The 21,466-nt window shown below is 46.1% G+C and overlaps 1 protein-coding gene across 16 annotated transcripts in view; it reads left to right on the top strand.

Moving 5' to 3' along the window:
• Positions 1-21,466, top strand: part of INPP4A (inositol polyphosphate-4-phosphatase type I A) — a 150,701-nt gene that overhangs the window by 78,665 nt on the left and 50,570 nt on the right. For 12 of the 16 annotated variants that reach the window (XM_060608092.3, XM_060608082.3, XM_060608130.3 and 9 more), the window contains 10 exons: positions 5,565-5,683; positions 7,930-8,046; positions 8,327-8,406; positions 9,990-10,101; positions 10,906-10,996; positions 11,476-11,623; positions 14,474-14,604; positions 16,457-16,561; positions 17,090-17,198; positions 19,479-19,496. In XM_060608092.3, coding sequence (XP_060464075.3) covers positions 5,565-5,683; positions 7,930-8,046; positions 8,327-8,406; positions 9,990-10,101; positions 10,906-10,996; positions 11,476-11,623; positions 14,474-14,604; positions 16,457-16,561; positions 17,090-17,198; positions 19,479-19,496 — 1,030 coding nt within the window. The remainder of the gene's footprint in view (positions 1-5,564; positions 5,684-7,929; positions 8,047-8,326; positions 8,407-9,989; positions 10,102-10,905; positions 10,997-11,475; positions 11,624-14,473; positions 14,605-16,456; positions 16,562-17,089; positions 17,199-19,478; positions 19,497-21,466) is intronic. The other 4 variants (XM_060608121.3, XM_060608149.3, XM_060608186.3 and 1 more) reach the window with 1 other exon arrangement.

The following is a 21,466-nucleotide window of genomic DNA, read 5'->3' on the forward strand; positions in this document are numbered from 1 at the left end:
GAGTCAATGGATTTGAGGTAAAAATCCTCACCCCTATAACAGAAACCAAGATTTTTCTGAATTTGGCAAATCAAGGACAGTACTGTTGTCATTTGAATTACATACTTGGGGGAAGAAATAGCTTAAAAAGATGAGTGTGAATTTTATGTCAAGCAATTTTTTTTTTTTTTTTTGAGAGAGAGAAAGAGAGAAAGAGAGAAAGAAAGAAAGAAAATATGCAAAGCAGGCTCCACGCTCTGTGCTGAGCCTGACGCAGGGCGAGATCCCACAAACGGTGAGATAATGATCTGAACCGAAATCCAGAAAGAGTTGGATGCTTAACTGACTGAGCCGCCCAGGCACCCTACCTTTTTTTTTTTTAATTGTGGTAAAAATCACTTAACATATCTGGGTGGCTATGTGGGTGGCTCGGTCAGTTAAGTGTCTGTTGGTTTCCACTCAGGTCATGATCTCGTGGTTCGTGGGTTTGAGTCACACGTTTGGCTCTGTGCTGGTAGCATGGGCACTCTCTCTCAAAATAAATAAACACTGAAAGGAAGAAGGAAGGAAGGAAGGAAGGAAGGAAGGAAGGAAGGAAGGAAGGAAGGAAGGAAAGAGAAAGAAAGAAAGAAAGAAAGAAAGAAAGAAAGAAAGAAAGAAAGAAAGAAAAAGGTGAAAACAGGAGCCAGATGATTGAATGGTCAAATATTTTGTCTTAAAAATAAAAGTTTAAAATTTGGAAGTGCTCATTTTAAAACCTATAATACAGAAAATGTTAGAGGAAAAGAGTACCCTATCAGAGAGAGAATCACAGTTGGCATTTTGGTATAGATCCTTCCAGAAATATTTTTTTACACCCACTCAGTGCTATACAGAAGTTTTAATGATTTTTTTTTTTTTTTTTTTTTTTTTTGGCCTGTGGAGGTGATGGGATTATCTCCAAAAATGTCATGCTGGTATTCTTAACATGTTTTTTTTCATGTAGCAGAAATGTCATTGGCATCTTTTCATCTTAATAAACACAGGAGTTGGGGCACCTGGGTGGCCGAGTCAGTTAAGCATCCAACTCTTGGTTTCGGCTCAGGTCATGATCTCATGGTTTGTGGGTTTGAGCCCTGCAGGCTCTGTGCTGACAGTGCAGAGCCTTCTTGAGATTCTGTCTCTCCTTCCCTCTCTGTCCCTCCCCTGTCACATGCTGTCTCTCTCTGTCTCTCTCGCAAAATAAAAAAATAAAATTAAAAAAAAAAAACACAAACAAACATGGGATCTGCCCCATCACTTCGGGTGCTTATGTAACTCTGTTGTATGGCTGTGCCATATTTGTTTTAACCAGTCTCCTGTTGTCAGATGTTTAGGTTCTTTCCAATTTGCCATTATAAACACTACCACAGTGAACATGCTTGTATATAGATCTTTCAAACGCTTTGTTGATTATTTCCTCAGGATAAACTCTTGGATACAGAATTGCTGAGTCAAAGGCTATGTACTTGAAATACATTTTACTGCTTTGCCTTGATAGCACTTACTCAGCTGGGATTATAGATGATCTGGTTGGAGAGGCAAGGCATATATACTACAGACTCGTGGCTTCTGTGGAAATAGGCCAAAGCAATGTAAGAGACAGACAGGAGATGTGATTGTGGGCTGCTGAGGGAAAGCTTCACGGAAACACTGAGCAAGACTTAGCTGAGCCGGCTAGTGGTTGGGGCCAGAGAGTGGTTGGGGCCAGAGAGGAAGGTGTGTTCTGAAGGTGGCAGTTGGCCCATCAGCCCTTAAACTGATACCAGTCTTCCAAGCTTTGGCCACCTGTTATGCCTCAGTCTGTCCGCTGTCAGTTGTGCTTGAAAGACCCAAATGTTCCAGCTTCACATGGTTGTTAAGAACTCATGCTTGATGAAGGGGCGCGCCCAGAGAAACCAGGCCTTGAGGGTCTTAAACAGTAGCTTAAAGGAGAGAGAGAGCAAGTGAAATTGTCAAATCCCTGACTCCTGCTGAGTCTGACCTAGCAGAAGAAATAGAAGAGAACTTTAAAAATTAATAAAACGTTCAAGCTTTTAGAAGAAAACAGAGGATCACTCCCAACAGGGAGGCAAAGATTTCTGGGGCAGAATGCAGAAAGCACTAACTCTGTGCTTTAGTTTGCTGCTGCTGCCGAACAGATTACCAGAGATGGAACACCTGAAACAGCACAAAGATACTACGTTACAGTTTGCTTAGGTCACAAATCCACTGGGCTCAGCGGAGTCTCTGCTCAGAGTCTTACAACACCAAAATCAAGGTATCTGCAGGGCAGTGTTCTTTTCTGGAGGCTCCAGGGAGAATTTGTTTCTTTGCTTTTCATGTTTTTGGTGGAATTCAGTTTTTTGTGTGATTTTGCTAGCAGCCAGTTGAGGCTGGTTCTCACTTTATCAAAGCTGCTCACATTCCTTGGCTTGTGGCACCCTTCTTCCATCTTCAGAGCCAGCAATGGCAGGTGGAATGCCTTTCATGCTTTGACTCTCTCCTGCCCTTTTTTCCCCATAGTCACATCTTTCTGACTCACCCTTCCACCATCCTCTGCTACTTTTAAGAGCATGTGTGATTAGGTTAAGCCCACCCAGATGATCCAGAATCATCTCTCCATGTCAAGGTTCCATGACCTTAATCACATCTGTGGTGCCCATAACATAATATATTCACAGGTTCCAGGGATTAGGATGTGGATACTTTTTTGGAGGGAGGGACATTTTTCCTGCCTACCACTCCCTAAGATTAAAAGTCTAAAAAAAACACAACAAAAACAGAAAACAACCAAAAGTCTTTAAGAAAATAAATTGTAAGATATCAATCTTTTGGGGGAAAAATATTCACAACACATATACCCACCCGAGAAAGGACAGATCCAGAGTAAGATACAAATCAACAATAAAAAAGTCAACAATTCAGTTTACAAATGAGCAAAAAACTTGAGCAGACTCTTGACAAAAGTTTTAAAAATGAACAAGCACATGATGAAAAGATGCCTTGCATCATTAACCATCATGGAAGTGCAGATTAAAGCACATCCATTAGAATAACTATGAAATAAAGACTGACCCTACCGAATATTAGTGGGGATGCAGAACAACTGGAACTCACACACATTGCTAGCGGGATTGTAAAATGGTACAACTACTTTAAAAAAAGCTTAGCTTCTTACACAGTTAAACATATCCTCTGCTCTAATCTAGAAATGTCTCTGTTAGGTACTTAAGCAAAAGAAATGAAAGCCTATGTCCATGAAAGGAGATGAACAGGAATGTCTGTAGTGGCTTTAGTTACAGTGGTTCACAACCAGAAACAACTCAATGTCCATTAACAGAATGGTTAAATAAATGCAATACATTCACACAATGGAATCTAACTCATCAATTTAAAATAAGAGAGTGATGGCTGGCGAGGATGTGGAGAAATGGGAACCCTCTTGCACTGTTGGTGGGAATGCAAACTAGTGCAGCCGCTCTGGAAAACAGTGTGGAGGTTCCTCAAAAAATTAAAAATAGATCTACCCTATGACCCAACAATAGCACTGGTAGGAATTTACCCAAGGGACACAGGAGTGCTGATGCATAGGGGCACTTATACCCCAATGTTTATAGCAGCACTTTCAACAATAGCCAAATTATGGAAAAAGCCTAAATGTCCATCAACTGATGAATGGATAAAGAAGATGTGGTTTATATATATATAATGGAATACTGCGTGGCAATGAGAAAGAATGAAATCTGACCATTTGTAGCAACGTGGATGGAACTGGAGGGTATTATGCTGAGTGAAATAAGTCAGGCAGAGAAAGACAGATACCATATGTTTTCACTGTTATGTGGATCCTGAGAAACTTAACAGAAGACCAAGGGGGAGAGGAAGGGGGGGAAAAAGTTACACAGAGGGAGGGAGGCAAACCATAAGAGACTCTTGGATGCTAAGAACAAACTGAGGGTTGATGGGGGGTGGGGGAGAGGGGAAGGTGGGTGATGGGCATTGAGGATGGCACGTGTTGGGATGAGCACTGGGTGTTGTATGGAAACCAATTTGACAATACATTCTGTTTAATATAAAAAATAAAAAAATAAAATAAAAAACAAAATAGAATAAAATAAAATAAGAGTGATTACGTACAACAATATAGATGAATCTCGAATACCTCCCATTTATATGAAATTCAAGGACAGACAAAAATGATGGAAATCAGAAATTGGTTGCAGAGGTAGGGGAAGAATTGGTTGACTAGGAAGTATGAAGAGGAAATTTCTAGTCTGAAGGAAAGTTCTCTATCTTGTTGTGGTGATGGTTGCATGGGTGCATATGATTGTCAAAACTAACTGAACTAAAAACCTAAGCTTTTTGTATTTTATTACATTCAATAAATGATGAAAATTCATAAAGTCATATGAGAAGATGATACAAGTAGATAATTAGTGAACCGGAATTATTTTTCAGAAGCAAAAATCAATTTCTAAATTGTAAATCGCCAGTGAACATTTTAGAAAATGGAAATGATGAGGGCAGGAATGGCATAGTGTAGGGACCTCCAAAGATCCTCTCCTCCATAAAGGCAATGAGAACACTGGCAAAAATGGCCACAGTCCATTGCTTTAGATCTCTGGAAATTGACCAAAGACTTGAAGTGGTCTGGGAAGCATTTATTACTCCTCAAAAAAAGGTGGTTGTTTGGACCAGTTTTGAAGTTTGATTGGCCACGTATTTCATCAGTTCTATGATGTATATTTTTTCATGTTTTACTCTTTAATCAGAAAATATCTTACAATCAATAGCATGGCATAGTCTAATGGCAGTGGGTCTTTTTTCTTTCAGAGTGCATTTCACAGATAGCATGTTCATTTCAGTGAAATGTGATCATCATTCTTATGGGTTCCTTCTGTGATAGAATTATCTGAGTCTTATCTATTAAAAATGCTTAGTACAATAAATTTGGTACCATTAGTTCCAAAAAGTAACATTTATAATAATATTGCACTTGATATGAGGTTTATAAGGAGAATAAAATGAGCAATAACTTCTTTAATAAAAACAAAACATAACAAAACTTTGTTTATGCTGCCACAGAATTTTGGATTTACTTCCAGCATACATTCACACAGAGACCTGTAGGGCACCACAGCTCAGGGCTAGCCACCAGTCATAGGATGCAGGCATGTGTAGCTGTGTCTTGATTTTATAGACTGTGTGGCGGCTTAGCTCAATTAGTTAACGGTTCAGTTAGTTATTAAGGTCACATGTTATGAGTCAGACCCCATGTGAGGTTGTTGGCTTTGTGTTCTAGTCCATGGACACAGAAAGCCCCCTTCAGCCCAGCTTTCTACTGACAGTTACAGCCTTGCTGTCATAGGGCTGAGAGATTGGGGGTGGGGTGTGGGCACATGCAAAGAGATTGCTTCTAGTTTAAAAGATCACCTTCATGTGATAACTGACAATGTAAGTGTCTCATCACTTTAGTGTCATTTACTTTTTTGGGGGGTGGGGGTTTCTTTGGGTGTGTTTGGAACAGAGAACTAATTGGAGCCTGATTTTAATGGATTCTTTTCTTTCTGATCTTGATTCTGTAGCTTGCAGTGAGTTGCATACTCCATCGCTAGATCGAAAACCAAATAGTTTTGTAGCAGTGAGTGTAACCACCCCTCCTCAGGCATTCTGGACAAAACATGCACAGACGGAGATCATCGAGGTGGGTGCTGCTAGCCCTGTCCCCTGGAGCTCTGCGATGGACTTGCATGGTGTTTGTAGCCCCCATGGGAGGGCTGTGAGTGACCTGAACACCTGTAGCTACAATTATGTTTATGTGAATTGTTGCTGCTTCCCCACGGGTTTTCAGTACATTGACATTTTTCTTCACATTCATCTGACTGGCATTTATATTTGCCAAGTTATTTATAATTATTGATTTGCTATTGGCTGGTTGTTCTTGAACAACGATCCCATAAGGTTATTGCCGTTTAAGAGGTAAGAGCTCATTCTTCCTTGTAATTTTCATTTGGCTGCTACTTTTGAAGAATTGTGTTCATTAATCAAAGTTTGGAGAGTGTTAACTATTAACTAGCCTTCTTACTGGACATACCCCCATTTTTATTGGCTTTTTTGGTATGTCCTTTTGCACTGTGTGTTATGCTTTCACCTTGGGAATTTTACAAACTTCTTTTAGATAATTTTGTACCTTATGTAAGTTATGAGAACTAAGGGTAGGAGTTATATGAGATTGTACCGGATTTTGTTTGTGATGTGAGCATCTATGCGAATTAACCCCTCCCTAGCAGTCTCAAACAAACTTAAACTACATTTCCTCCTCTTCTCCCATTTTATGTCAGATAGACTACCCTTTTTCATTCTCTTGGAAACTTATTTCCAAGTTCAAATGAACAATTTTGTTTTCTAGGCATCTGCTGAGCACTGCCTATATGCGGAGCACAGTGCTAGGTGCTGTGGATCATACAAATACCTCGGAGGCCTAGTCCCTGTCCTAAAGGAGGGTACCATCCTTTGGGCAGGGAGGGAGAGTGAACATGGTCCATCTCTGCACAGTTATGTGGGAAGGGGTAGAGTAGAGAGAGGAGGTCAACACGTGGGGTGTGGGGCCCATCCAGCTGTGAGGATTAGAGAGGCTTCCTTGGGTGGCACTGAGTGAAATTCTGACTTAAGAGATCTGCGTGGGGCCCAAGACCCTGCACTTCTCGCAAGCTTCCAGGTGATACCCATACTGCCAGTCTGGGGATCATGTGTTGAAGATCACGCCAGAGTTCTGTGGTCGTTACGCAAAGGCAAGTGATAGGAAAGCGTCATGTCGTTTGGGAAATAATTTTATCCTGTTCTGTGTATGCAAAAGGCCCAAGTGGAAGTGCAAGGGAGAGAAGACTTGAACGTCAGGGCAGGCATTTGTAGCGGGCCAGTGCAGGCTTTTCCGAGGGGAGTCACCTGACTAGATGTGTTTCAGGGAGGTACTTAGTTGATAGTCATTTGCAGAAGTATGTAGGGCCTTACTGTCAGTGGGAAGGAGTGGAAAGAAGGGGTGCTTGTGATAGGCCCTGGAGGTGGGTTTGTGGGAGCAGTTCATTGTCTCTGGGTGGTTGAGAATGACGGAGAAAGAGGCACCAAAGCAGACATTTGTGCCTCCTTGGGAAGAGAGGCAGAGATGGGCTTAACCAAGGGCAGATGGAGGGTGAGATTGGGTGGGCTGTGGCCCCAGCAGGCCACCCAGGAGGGGTTGTCCGGCAGACTTTAGAGACTAGGTCTGAAGTTGCAGAGGGAGCGCAGCTAGAAGCATGGAACCCACAGCAGGTACAAACAGGAACCATTAACCATTTGGCTAAGATAGTTAACCACTACCTGGGAAAGAGAATATGATATGGGGCTCTGGGGGGGGTGGTGGGCAGGGCTAAGCTGCCAGCAAATGACTACCTATGATCTGGAAACCAAGAGCTAGTCCTTTGAAAGGGATAGCCTTCAAAAGGTCAGGCCTTAATTATGCCAACTACAGGATTCTGGAAATAAGAAACGACTCAAGCCATTCATTTTCATCTGTCTTTGTACATCTTAAAGGAACAACCCACAGTGGTAGATCCAAGTATATAACTCATCGGAAGTTTTAATACTAAGAATACACATGTACATCCAACTTATTTCAATTTTGGAAAATCCCTTCTACTGAGTGAGAAACCCTTAGAGTGAGCCCTCAGGCATGTCTTGGGCGGTGAGCCTGCTTGTGCCTGGATCTATAGAGGTCTGTCAGACAACTTTGTCTTTTTGGAAAGCAACATTTTGGTTGGTTTGTATGCATCCATCTAAACCGCCATTAGCGTTTGTGTTGATCCAAGTTGGTAAGAACATTAGTGTCTTGTTCTGAAAATTTGGGTGTGTTTCAAAAGCATTTACTTTTAAAAATCAAACTCTGTATTCTGATTATTCTCTTTTCTATTCCAGGGAACCAACAATCCTATATTTCTAAGCAGTATTGCCTTCTTTCAAGACTCCCTTATCAATCAGATGACACAAATCAAACTCTCCGTGTATGATGTCAAAGATAGATCTCAGGGAACAGTTAAGTAACATGTTGTGGTTCATGAGATTTTTCTTCCCCTTTTTTTTAAGTTCTGTAACCATTTGAGTGAGAGCTGAACACAGATTAACATTATTACTTTGGTCACAAATTAACTGATGTCCAAATATATTTGTTTTTAGGAATTTCTTCCCTGTTGGGCTCCTGAGATGAGGGTCAGATGTGTTATGGGAACCAGCCAGCTGGACTCCTCTGAGACCTGTTATTTGGACCAGAGGCAAAACAAGCGTACTAATGCCTTCTTTCCCCCCTCTTCCTCAGATGTATTTACTGGGCTCTGGAACATTCATTGTCAAAGATCTTCTCCAAGACAGGCATCATAGGTTGCATTTGACACTAAGGTTGGTGTTTAATTTTATTCCCTTGAAATAATCTGGAATTATGATGTCCAGGCACGGATGTGGGGAAAGGCCCCATTTCCTGTACGGAAAGAGCGCCCAGCCCTGTCCCAAAGGCTGACCTAAGTGAGGAGGTGGTTTGTTCACTGAAGTGGGCCTATCAGGGAATGGCAATGCGTGGTGTCCATAGGAAATATGAGCCCAGTTGTACCTAAAGGGAATATGTGCCCAGCAGACCTAAAGGAAGTCTAGATACATACTATTTTTGTCTGTTGTCTCTTCTCTCCCCAATAGAATATGATCTGCTAGATAGCAGGGTTTTTGTCTGTCTTGCTTCATGGCTGAATCCTAACCACCTAGAACAGGTCCTGGCACTCCATAAATATTTATGGAAGGAAAGCAGGAAGGGAACCCGTACTGTATTTCTGGAAGGAAGACGAAAGAGGTCAAGATGTCAGCCGTTTCTAAATTCATTTTGGGGACAGTTCTCACCCAAACCCTAAAATGGTGTTCTCTTTTTCAAAATAATGTAGAATTTTGGAAAATAGTCCGAAATTGCAAAAGGAATTTGGCGATGGCGATTTAATTACCTGCTGGATAGCGCACAATTCTGAAGCTGTGGTGACGGCCACGTGGCAGGCATTGGGCTGCAGTCCTCAGTGTGCATAGGGAACCTGACTCAGGATAAAGGGCGAGTCTTAAGAGAAAACGTAAAGGGTACTGTGGGGCAAAGGGCTGCTAGAGAAAAATATTCAGGTACATCCTGTGATAGAACTAATTCTAATTAGATTAGAGTTAAATGAAAGAGAAGGACCTCATCCTTTTGAAAAGGAGCTATGTACGACTCTTGTGCAGAGAGAATGGGGAAACATTTTTCCAGGCATGAGAACAATGAGAAAAAGTCACAAAGGAAATTGTCGGTATATGTGACCACATAAAAATTGAGAACGTGGCTAATCAGACATCTGAAATAAAAAGGCTGAGGCTTGGGTATCCCTGGGGCTTCCCTGGATGAATCAGATGGACCCACGCAGCTGGCAGCCACCCTGAGGGGTCTTAGGGGTCTTAGGGGTCTTAGGGGCAAAGCTGACCAGGGCTGGAGTGGCATTAACTATGTCATAGCAGGTTTCAGAGGCTTTGGGAAACCCTGGGTGACCTCAGCATACTTGGTGTCCAGATCTAGGTCTTGGGTCTACTCAGAGCTTAAGGATAGGTGGGAAGGAGCAGAAGGGGGTTCAGTGCCAGAAGGAAGTACTCTCCAGTCCTAGTTCTGAGATGTGTCCTCATCACTCCCTGGGGCAGGGTCAGCTCAGGGGCTGGTGGGCACCTCCCCTCCAACTAGCTACCAGGCACATCCACAGGTCTCTGTGGTGCTGTGTCCCCTCTCAGATGCAGCCCTTCTCTGTGCTCTCATGGTTTCCTTGTCTGCCTCCCCCGGAGCCTGTGTATATAGTGAATGCTGGCCGGCTGACCAGCAGGCCAGATCCTGGCACCCCTCGATGACCCAGGATGGCTGAGTTTTGCATTTAAACAGAAAATGAAGTGCAGGCACAACACTTCTTACCAGAGCACATTGCTCATTGCAGATCTGCAGAGAGTGACCGCGTGGGTAACATCACCGTGATTGGCTGGCAGATGGAGGAGAAGTCGGACCAGCGGCCTCCTGTGACTCGGTCTCTGGACACCGTCAATGGGAGGGTGAGCACACCACCTTGCCCCTCTCTGTTAGAAGGAGTAAGAGGACCTGTCCAAGTCGACTTTGCCTCTGGCCTCAGGGAAGGGAAAGACAGAGCCCCCAAGACAGGAGGTGCCAAGCACCCCCAAGCACTTCTCAAAATAGAAGGGGGTCCCCTCAGGGAGCATGGTATGCAAGGCTCTGCTGGGGGAGCCTGGCTGGGGAGTCTGCAGTCAGGAGGGGAGAGGGGCTACTCGTGGGGGGTATGGAATGACACTGGGATTACCTTTGCTGTTTTGTTCTATCTTCCCTCCCAGGCACACACGTGCCCCACAGCCACCTTGTGCACCTCTGCACCCTCTCACCTACCTTCTCTCCATCTCCTCCCCTCCCTCTCTGTCACCCTGTCTCCCATGCATCATTGCTCACACAGACCCTCTCATGCTCTCAGACTACAGTTCTAAGTAAGAGTCCAAACACTGGTAAGTGGTCATTGCCGTAAAATTACTCCAAATAAGCCCAGAACATCAGGCTGTGATAACATTCCTGGGCATCATCTGTTTCCTCCCTCTCATTCTATACATCACAACAATGCAATACCAGGTGAACTGAGCTTGTCACTAGAAAATGGTGTGTGCGTGGCCTAAGTTCAGTATACTGGGAGGTGGATTAATTTGTGGCTTGGGCAGTGTGTTTATTGTAGAGTAAATGGTGGAGACTAATTTTTTAAGAGTAATATATGATGCACCTAGGCCACATTCCTACTGGGTGTTCTGGAGTTGTCTGGGCCTTACTGCTTCTCTGTGCTTTTCTGTACACATCCTCAGATGGTTCTGCCCGTTGATGAGAGCTTGACTGAGGCATTGGGAATCCGATCCAAATATGCTTCGCTGCGAAAAGACACTTTACTGAAATCGGGTAAACAGCTTCCTCCGTTGGTACTCTTGCCACTCTTGTGAGTGTCCTCTTGGGCCCGCGGTCACCCTTTCCTCCCCACCTGCTCTGGTTATCACGGCCAGGCATCCTGTGCCGCATTTTCAAAGGGCCGTGCCTTTTACCAGCATATGGAATTAGTAATACTCCAAGCAAGGCGGGGAGGGGGCGAGGGTTCCTCCTTCATTTCACTCTTTCTCATTTTGCCTTGGGTTTTGTGACTGAAAACCTCCCCACCCCAGCTCCTGCACTTTAGAGTTAGTTACACATCCTGGGACAAGAAGATTGCATGTCGCAGGGGAGGAGCATGCAGGCTGTCCCCTGGCGGGTTTTGGTTTAAATATTTTCGTTCCCTTGAGATGAGCAGTAAGAAGCCCTGCTGAGGGCCTGGGGAGGAGGGCCCGTGCGACAGGCCTGCAGCCAGCTCACACACAGCCTCGGTCTCCCCTGCCACCTCACCTCAGTGTTCGGTGGCGCCATTTGCCGCATGTACCGGTTCCCCACCACCGACGGCAACCACCTGCGGATCCTGGAGCAGATGGCAGAGAGCGTGCTCTCCCTGCACGTGCCCCGGCAGTTCGTGAAGCTCCTACTGGAAGAAGATGCGGCCAGGTGAGGCCATGTGGAGAGACCAGCCGCCTGTAATGCCCATGTCGTATGCCCCTTCCTTTCTGGAAAGTTAGATGTGGTGGGTAGAGCACTGGCAGCAGAGAGACCAGACTGCAGACCCAGCCTCCACCACTTGCCTGCTCTGTGGCCTGGGCTTGCCGGAGCCTGCGTTTGCTCACCTGTATCTTGGAGTTCCTGTGCAAGCCAAGGTGCCAGAAGCACCAGATGTGTGCCCAGCACTCAGTACCTGCTCCCTTCCCTTCTCCTTTCCCCTCAGTTGGCCTTCAGAGAGTTAGGACTGGCTGATAGTTCTCTGGTCCTGGCTGCCTGGGTCAGTGGTTTCCTAGGGTAGGGCCACAATGATACAGGCTACAGAAGCCTAAGTACAGCCCACTGGGGCCCTCTGCTCCTCCGTATATCTCAGCCCAGGGCATATTCCAATGGTCCCAAGACAGGGAGAAGCCAGAGAGGTGATTCAGCACCACAGATTGTGTCTCCTGTCTTCCTCAGATGTCATTTCTACTCATCATAAAATGATGTTAATTGTGAACACAATATGACAGAGCATGAAAGGAAACAATGCAGTCAGAATCTCACTGTTTTAATACAGCTATTTTTTAAAATTTTTTTATCTTGAAAAAGAAATCAACCTCAGAGGAAAATGACAAGAATAATGCAATAAGCTGCTTTATCTCTCTACATGTACTATTTTACAGTTATTTTAATTTTAACATTTTTCCTTTCACCTTTTCCATATTTGTTCAGTTTTTCCTAGCTACCATCTGCTTTTGCATAGATCTTCGGTTTTTGTGCTATAATTTTTAACTATGGCACAAATTCCCATTATTCAGACTATATCTTGTGTGTGTGTGTGTGTGTGTGTGTGTGTGTGATGTATATAAGATATATATATACACACACACATATATATACATATATATATACATATATATATTGTTTTTTAATGTTTATTTATTTTTTCTGGGGGGGGGGAGCTAGTGAACAGAGGCTCCAGAGTGGGCCCTGCATTGACAGCAGACAGCCCCATGTGTGGCTTGAACTCACGAACCATGAGCTCATGACCTGAGCTGAAAGTTGGATGCTTAACCAACTGAACCATCCAGGTGCCCCTCAGACAATAACTTGAAAGCATTTATTCATTTCAAAAGCATTTTGGTTTTGAGGGCGTTGTTGCGTTTTACACACGAGGCTGGTGGTGTGCCTGGTATGGGAGGCTTCTTGAGGAGCAAGACAGACCGTGAGAGACAGACCCTCCGGAGAAGCAGGGGCCGTGCACAGAGCCCCGGCTGCACGAGCTGCGTACAGAAATCAGAAGGGGTGGTGAGAAGGAGGGTGGTCTGGGCAAGCCTCTGTGAGCCGTGACATTAAGCTGACACCCAGAGCATGAGAAGGAGCCACGTGACGCATGGGTAGACACCAGAGAGAGCCCAGCAGCAGCTGCAGCAGACGGGGCTCATGTGCTCGTGAGCAGACCCACAGCTGGTGGGCGAGCTGGCCAGCAGTGAGCAGGGACGGAGGCCTCACCACAGCCTTGCCCACGTTGGTGTTCTTTTACTTTGATGTTGCTAATTTAATAATAATAAAATGGTACAACTCTCTATTTACCTTCAGAGAATTTAGTAGATTACACAGAATTAGCTTTTTTTAATCCCCCCCAAAGGAAAACATGCACAGTATGAAAAAACAAATAGTGCCAAAACAGCATAATAGTGCCAACAACATAAGTCTTGAGGCCTTCTCCTCTCTGATCTACTTCCCAGAAACATCCACTTTTAGCCATTGTTTACCACTATGTTTCCAAATATAGTATTCTCTTAACTAACCAGTTTCAGGGATTAGCTACTCATTCCCTGTGATAAAGATTTTAGGTCTTTTGTAGTTTCCCATTACCCAGCTTCCTAATATGGTTATCCTTTTTTCTTTTTTTAAAATCCATCTTGTGTTTTCATTATTCTGATTATGTAGCTGTTATTTTACTGCTGAGCTAATACATTTATATTTCAGTTTTTATACAGCTTTTAATTTTTCTGGAGGTGACAGATCCTCTTTTTTCTTCTCTTCTTCTCCCTTTCCTGCCCTCATGTAACTTTTAGATTTAAACAACTCATTACTCCCATAGACAGCCAAAGGAGGCACAGCCAAAGTTGCTAGCTCCCCGTGGCCCTGGCCCCTTACCCTGAGGGATGGCACTGAAATAGAGGGGGCTGGGTAAGTGCGGCAGAGCATGGCCACCTGGTGCCGTCCAGCTGTAGACTGCTGCTCGGCAGCTTTATGTTTCGCTGCAATGTTCTTAGGGGCAGGGCAGGAAGGCCCAGGCCTCCCCAGAACGTGGGGGCAGTGAGAAGCTGTCTCAGCAGCTCCTGGGGGAGACAGGTGAATGAGATGGCCTCATGCAGTCGCTTACAGGCCTCCACTCCTCTCGTCTTCCAGGACGGTCCCACGTCCTTCTGTGCTGCCCAGACTCACATGGGCTGCAATCCAGGCCTTCACCTGCATGGCCTGTGTGGGTACCAGCAAGGAACCGCTCCCCTAAAGCCCCTCTCCTCCACTTGGTTTTCCCCGGACATTTGACAGAGTTTCTGTGAAAAGCTTCTCTGGGTGTTTTCCCACATGGTGAGTGGCCTGCCCTTCACACGGCCATTCCTCTTAGAGCGCTCTGTCATGCTGCCCCACTGCTTGCTCTGTAGACCTGTGGTGTAGCCATTGTGCGAGGCCTTCCCTGGCATCGGCGATATGTCCATGTCCATTTTGTTCTCCTGCTTGGTTAGGACTCCTGTGCACCTCGCAGAGAAGTGAGCCGGCTGCACGGCCTGATGTATGTGTGTCTTGCAGAGTGTGTGAACTGGAGGAGTTGGGGGATCTGTCCCCTTGCTGGGAGAGCCTCCGGCGCCAGATTGTCACTCAGTACCAGACCATTATCCTCACGTACCAGGAGAACCTCACTGACCTCCATCAGTACAAAGGTGGGTTCTGGGTCTCCCCTTTCCCAGCTAGAAAACCAGAACCTGGCTCCAGTACTGTCACTGACAGACACTCTTAATGGGTTTTTAAAAATAGATTCTCATGTAGGTGTGAACTCCTTAGAATATGGATTTCTCAGATCTTAATTAAGAAGACAAGTATGTGAAATGCATTGAAAATTCCTTCTCTGGTGTCATCTGCCAACTAACGTAGGATGAAATTTAAGAGAGATGAAATCACAGGCTGTTGGTTCAAGGTATTTTTTCATCTTTGTCTAAAATGCCCAAGGGAAATGCCCGAAAGACATAAACCATTTACTTTCAGACAGAGTGGTTTCCTAGACTTCCCAGTTTAAATATTTAACAGTCCTTGCATTGAACATCTGAATTGTCTAAGTGGAGCTCTCCATTTTAAGACTCAAAAAGGAGTGGAGTACAGAAACCTTTCTTCTTGAAAGATGCTATTTGATTTTCAAAACACTCTTAAGGGTAGATTTAGAAGACTATTCTTAACTAATTCCCTTTTTATTCAAAAACAGAATGAATTTTTTGGTTTTTCTTTATTCTCTATCTTCACATTCTTTCCTTCTCCCCGATTACATAAGGGAATTTTGGGGTTAAAAGAAGATCTCGAGTCTTTACTGTGGTTTTGACACAGAACATAGGAACTTGTCCATGAACTTGGCTGAGAAGAAGCCAGATACAGGCATGAGGACAAGATGATGGTGTCCCGGGTTTGGTTTGAATCTGAAGGGCAGGTCTAAGTATATTGGCAGCATATGACTGAAGGAACTTAGGCACCTACCCATGCCAGGTACCTGTTACCTGAGAAAGCAGGAAACCCACACGAGCTTGAGTTTTCCAGAGCAGAGAATCTCAAATGTCAGTGTGCATCCTGGTCCTTGAGGATCTTGCTGCAGTGCAGATCTAGGATTCTGCATTTCTGACAGGCTCTCAGGATGCCACTACTGCTGATTTCTGGCCCACTGTGAGTATCAGGTCCTGGAGGACAGTCTCCTAGGGCAAAATGCAAAGCAGACATCGGCTGGTCTGCATTTTGTATCCTGGCAAAATTCACCTTTTATCACTAGAGAAAAAGTCTGTTTCTTCTGTTCTTCTGATTGTCGGTTAATTTATAATCCCTTTCTTTTCTAGGCGTGTAGTTCTTAATTAGTGTTGGATTCTGATCAGAGAAACAAGATCGTATTTGGTAGTTACAAAACATCATCCTCCTTAACTGCGCCCCCTCCCACCCGCCACCCTTTGTGTAAACAAGGGAACACATTTAGGTTTGTGTTTCAGAGGGTCGCTATCCATGCTGTGTGGCATCTGTTCATCTTGATAGATCTGAGGTGATGAGCAGACCTTTTCACCCGTTGTAGAATTGAGATGTGTTGCTCTAGTCGAACCAATTTCTCAGCTCTTGCATGATGGCAGTCTCTAAAGTTGGAACAGGCAGTCCCTAGCATGGACCCATTTGCTTTTTATAGCAGCGCTGACATCGTGTTGCACAAAATCAGTCTTTGTGGCGGACCTTTCATTTGAGAGCTGAGTTATGGGAAGGCAGGGCACCAGTAACCGTAGCCTTCTGAAGCTGCTTCTGCCCGGCTCTGCTCTCCACCTGACTGCCTAGAGCCAGTCTTCTGGCCAGCGAGCCGCCCTCCCTCCAGTGTTTCACCCACCTGCCATCTGGAAATGAAATGTGCTCATGGGTAATTCAGAATTTCCTAGGCCACTGCCAGCGCGTTCATGTTTACTCGTAGCGACTTCCTCAGAATATCTCTGTTCTACTTGCCATTCCTGAGTGCAGGGTACATGTCAATGGTCCTTGTTTTCTCATATTCCATTTCTTTAGGTCCCTCGTTTAAAGCAAGCAGTTTGAAAGCAGATAAAAAGTTAGAATTTGTTCCTACAAACTTGCACATACAGAGGATGAGAGTTCAAGACGATGGGGGGTCAGGTAACTATTTTTCTGTTCCTCTCGCTGAATCACACTTCACTTCCTTTCTCCCTGTGCACCTGACCCCTGAGTTGCCCCGCATATGTCCAGCCTTCCCTGTATGTTCTTCTGCCCGGCAAATGAAATAAGAGACATGTTACAGGACCTTTGTAAGGTCTTTGTGCCCTCGTCTTTTCCCTCCTTTTGTTCCTGCCCCCTCGTCTGTCCTCCTTCCAGCTTGCCTTTGTGTTTCTGTGGCAGAAAGTCGCCTGTCAGTTACCCTTCCCAAGGAGGGTTACAAGGTGAGTGTTGCTGGTGGCTGCCTCCGGCCCTTTATGGCCCCATCTCGAGACCTGTAGGAACCCCTGCTGAGATGATGGTGCTGGGCTCCAGGGGCCCCGCAGACAATCCAAACTATGGGACTGAGGGAACAGGCTGCTTGGAAATGGGCCGGAGGGGCGGGGTCCCAGAGCTGCGTGCATATCCCTGTAGCTGGCTTGTCCACAGGCCTGAGCCCAGAGTAATGGAGGAGAGCTTTCTGTCATTCAGATCAGAACTATGACATCGTCACCATCGGAGCGCCAGCAGCACACTGCCAAGGTTTTAAGTCAGGAGGTCTCCGCAAAAAGCTGCACAAATTTGAAGAGACCAAGAAGCAGTAAGTATATGGAGGGTGTCTGTGGTCCTTGTATGGCTGTCTGGTGCTTCCTAGGCTAAAAAAAAAAAAAAAAAAAAAAAATCAAAATATGACTGCAAAAATCCAGCCATCCACTGTGCTTTTGTGTGGCGGGAGGAGCTGCCTCGTTGCCCCTGTGCTACTCTGTGTGTGTGGCTGAGCTGGGTGGTGATGAGGGCACCTGATTAGTGGTCCTGACCCCGCAAGTGAACAGCAAATTGAAATCCCCCTGGAAGGTGGCTACCCTTTGTGGGCTCTCCGCTGGCTCAGCCGTCCCTTAAAGCCCCTAGTCAGTCACACCAGGTGTGTGGTGTGTGTCGAATGCCACAAAGTGTGAAGCCTGCAAGAGATCGTTTCCTTTCCTAAAAGGACTGCAGTGGTAAACATTCCCCGTTTTAAGAAGGCTAGAGGGGGTGGGGGTGGGAGCTGCACACAGCTGCAGTCCAAGCAGGAAATTGCCAGGTAGGCAGGTGGGGGAGGGTGTTGTGGAGGATGCAGTGAGGTGTGGCTGAGACATGGTGTTTTGAGGAGAGGAGCTGAGGGAGAGGGCTGGCCTCGCTGGCAGCCTGCGCAGTGCAGGGCCACACGCTGGTGACCAGGGTTGTGGGGCTGACAGATGTAGCCCTGGCCCTGAGGAGCTCCCTGCCTTACCTGGGAGCAGACAAGTCAACTCCACCATTTGGAGCAAGCAGTGCCATGCCTGGAGCATGGGTGACATGGAGACAGCCATAAATCCCAGCTGTTGTGTTGGATATGTGGGAAGTGTTGGTACTCTTCCAGAATGTCACCCATCAGGATTTATGTAGGTGAGGGATGCGAGTGTAAGAGGTAGGGGCAAGAGTGTAAATGATCCTGTAAGATCCGGGGACCATGAAGTAAAGGAAGTAGCACAAAGGTGTCCCCTTGGGGAGAAGGGTTATTACTTGATCATGTGTTCAGGCTGATAGGGAAGATGAAAGTGAATCATCTGGAGATGCAAAGGCCAGACCAGGCACGTAGTCGTAGAAGGGACTAGAGAAGAAAGTGAGATGCAGAGAGATCTTTGAGGAATGAAGGAACAAGCTGCAGATACCATGGATCAGCCTCTGGAGAATGTGGAGTTGAAAGTGTCAGACTTATCAATGGAGAATGGAACAGCTGGAAGGAAGGTGAAGCAAAGGCCCAGGGGGTGTCAAGAGAATCAACAAGGCTTCCAGGTGGAGAGCATTAGCACCTGCTGGGGGAAGTCGGGGGCTCTGTGCTTCCGTGGCCAGGAGTCAGGACACAGATTGAGAAAACTGACCGCAGACTGGGTCAAGGAGGGGGTGAAAGGTCGGGTGCAGTGGCCGGTCAGTGGGCTAAGGGGATCAGGGATGCAGGTAGGAGTTTCTCTACCCATGGGATGAGGCTCGAGGATAAGCAGGCAGGTGGAAGAGAGCACACCATGAGAAATCATCACTGGGATGTGTGCACAGGTTACCCCAAAACCAAGGGAGCCCCGGAGCCAGATGCAGGAAGAATAAGAAAGGGCCAGGGGTTAGGAAGAGGAATTTCAGCCTTAAGGGCAAGGCAACATTCTTGGGAAGCCCCCAGACAGTCTGTGTGACCTTGATTGATTCCTCAAGGGCTCTTCCTTGCCCAGACAAGCCATGTAACCAGACCCGCCTGAGGAGTCACTGACTCCAGGGTTCTCTGGGAATTAGGATGAAGAGGAAGCTTCCTGGGCCCACCGCAGCTCTGCACAGCCAGCCAAGAAATTGCGTGTCTGTCACTCCATTGCATGTGGCTGTGTGGGGGTTAGAGTAGGAGATTTGAGGGTGCTACAGGCCCTAGTGGGGGAAGCCCATCAGGAGGGCTCACCACTGGCTGTCCCTGTCCCAGAAAGGTCGGGATGTTAATACCTGATTACTCTGTATGTTAACTTTAGAACTTATTTTCAAAATGCCTCTGGAGTCTTTTTCACATAAATAATATAAATTTTCATTTAATTTCCTATTCCCATTATAAAACTGCTTGCAGAAATGATTTTCATTATTTGAACTTTCCTTTAAATGCAGACATAACTTGCCCACAGGTGAAATGTCTCCCTGGGGCTTGTGCAACGGCACTGATGTTGCTCTGATGACTGAGCACATTGGGCTCATGAGTTTTATTGTCCCTGCAGTGGGGGCCTTGACACTTAACTTGAAGAATTTTGACAAAAGATAACTTGGCTTTTTAATTTTTTGTTTTGCATTTAGTGTTTGCTAACTCCTAATATTTCGTTTTGGTTCTTTTCTTTAGCAGTTTTGAGGAGTGTTGGTGAGTTTTCTGTCTGTGGAGAGAGTGTCTGTTTGGGTCTTGCTCTCATGTAGAGAAAGCCTGTGCTGTCCCCTCCTCTGTGAGGTGCTTCACCCCTCGGTGCCGCCGGGGGCCCCTAGTTAGAGCCTCGTAGACAGAATTCTCCCTTCCAACTGCAATGTTCTTTGATAATGAATAGCGTGTCTCCAGTCCACCATTTTACCTTTAAAATCTGGCAGCAGTTCATTGCTGTGTGCGCTCCGCTCCGAGAGAAGAACCAGTCCTGTTCCTCCCAGGCCAGGCAAGTCCTGGGAGCTGGAATTTCAAGTCAACCCGTTGGTGTGGCTGGGAATCCCTTTCTGGCTTCTTTTACAAGAGTCTTAGGGCTTCAGGTTTCCCTTCCCCATCGCCTCTTGCGGGAATGAAGCCAGCTTACATTTTCATAATACTTAATAATTTATGCAGATTTTTAAAACAGTGTTCCTTGGGTCAATTTTCCCCCTGAGGGCAAACCAAGAGTTAATATAACCAAGTGACTTTTTCTACCAAAGAATTAGATGGCAGCCGGAAATCACTGCTGCCTGGGGTCTCCACCGCTCCCCCAGGCCCTCCGCGGTCACGCCCGACGTGCTGGCTCAGGCTATAGCCAGGCCTGTGCAGTGCCCTTCACTTGGTGACAGGCCCCAGAAGCCCCTGCAGCCCTTTGGAGCTGCTGCCATCTCAGAGCTGGTGAGGCTCAGGGGCCATGGCTGGGCCCTGCCTGAGATGTCAGGGCTCTGCTGGGGACAGCAGGTGCTGAGGAACCTCCCACCCACACTGAGGCCTCTGCAGCTTTCCCCACTTTTAGGACTAGGTGACTGTATATTCACGATCATCACTGAGCGGCAGCTCTTTGAAATTTACTTTTCCACACCCCCGCCATATGCTTCCTGTGTAAGTCCTGGATTACTGTTATTAGAACGTGGCCTGTGAGAACACAAGGTGAGTAGGGGGTGGTGCTTTCCTTCTGACTTGGGGGATGGTATGTATTGGTTGAAGTGTACACGACCATCTACATACACACGTGTGTATCTACATGAAGCACACATTGCATGTGTGCTCGAAATATTGGGGCCAGGGAAAAACAGATTTTTAAAAATTCTATTTGAGATTGTATTTTTAAGACTAAATTGTCTGAAATGGCAGCTATTCATTTGGAAGAGTGATTGCAGATTGGAAAGTAGTCATGTGCACATCGTGCTGTGAAATGACTTCTCAGATCACGTGGGCTTGGTTGCGGTCTGCTGCATGGGCTTCTGGCAAATCCATTGTGTTTTACTGTGGTGTGTGGGCTTGGGGTGTTGTTTCTTTCTGGGGTGCTTTGGTTTTTGGGTTTTGCATGTTTACACCATAGTCTGTCAAGGGAAGTTTCTTGGTGACCTGCCTTCGGGTTACCCTGGAAAGGGCCTGGCAGAGGAGGATCTCCAGCCCTCATCTCCAGGGGGAACTATGGAGGTTGTGCTCCTCCACCTTCACTCTCTTCCCCAAAACCCAAAGGACAGCCCTTTGAGGGAACCAGTCAGGGCTGATAAGGATGGGGACTAGAGCTCACAACTTCAGATTGCAAGAGACCTCCTCATCGGTGCTTTACCACTCTCTGCTTTCTTTGGCTTTCTCAGATGGTCTGAAAAATAAATGTGTAATATTAGATCGTTTCGGATCTTCACTGAGAGACTTGCCATCTATCACCTCCATCTCGAATGGCCAAACATGGTGCTCGCTTCGGCAGCACATATACTAGAATGGCCAGACACGTTAGCCAGGCCCCACACAGCCAGGATGTAGAGTCAGTTCTCCAGAGGCCCGTGTCTGTGCTGCGCAGGGGCTGGGCTGTAGCCTTGACATCAATCCTAAGATCACACACTGCTTGATGGTGAGAAGGCAGGGAAGGAGGAAGAGCCAGGTTTTCAAAGCTGTTGAGGTGCCCAGGCCTGGCCTCTGGCCTGGCACGT

This window comes from Panthera onca, chromosome A3 (assembly GCF_046562875.1).
Source record: "Panthera onca isolate mPanOnc1 chromosome A3, mPanOnc1 haplotype 2, whole genome shotgun sequence".
Taxonomy (NCBI): Eukaryota; Metazoa; Chordata; class Mammalia; order Carnivora; family Felidae; genus Panthera; species Panthera onca.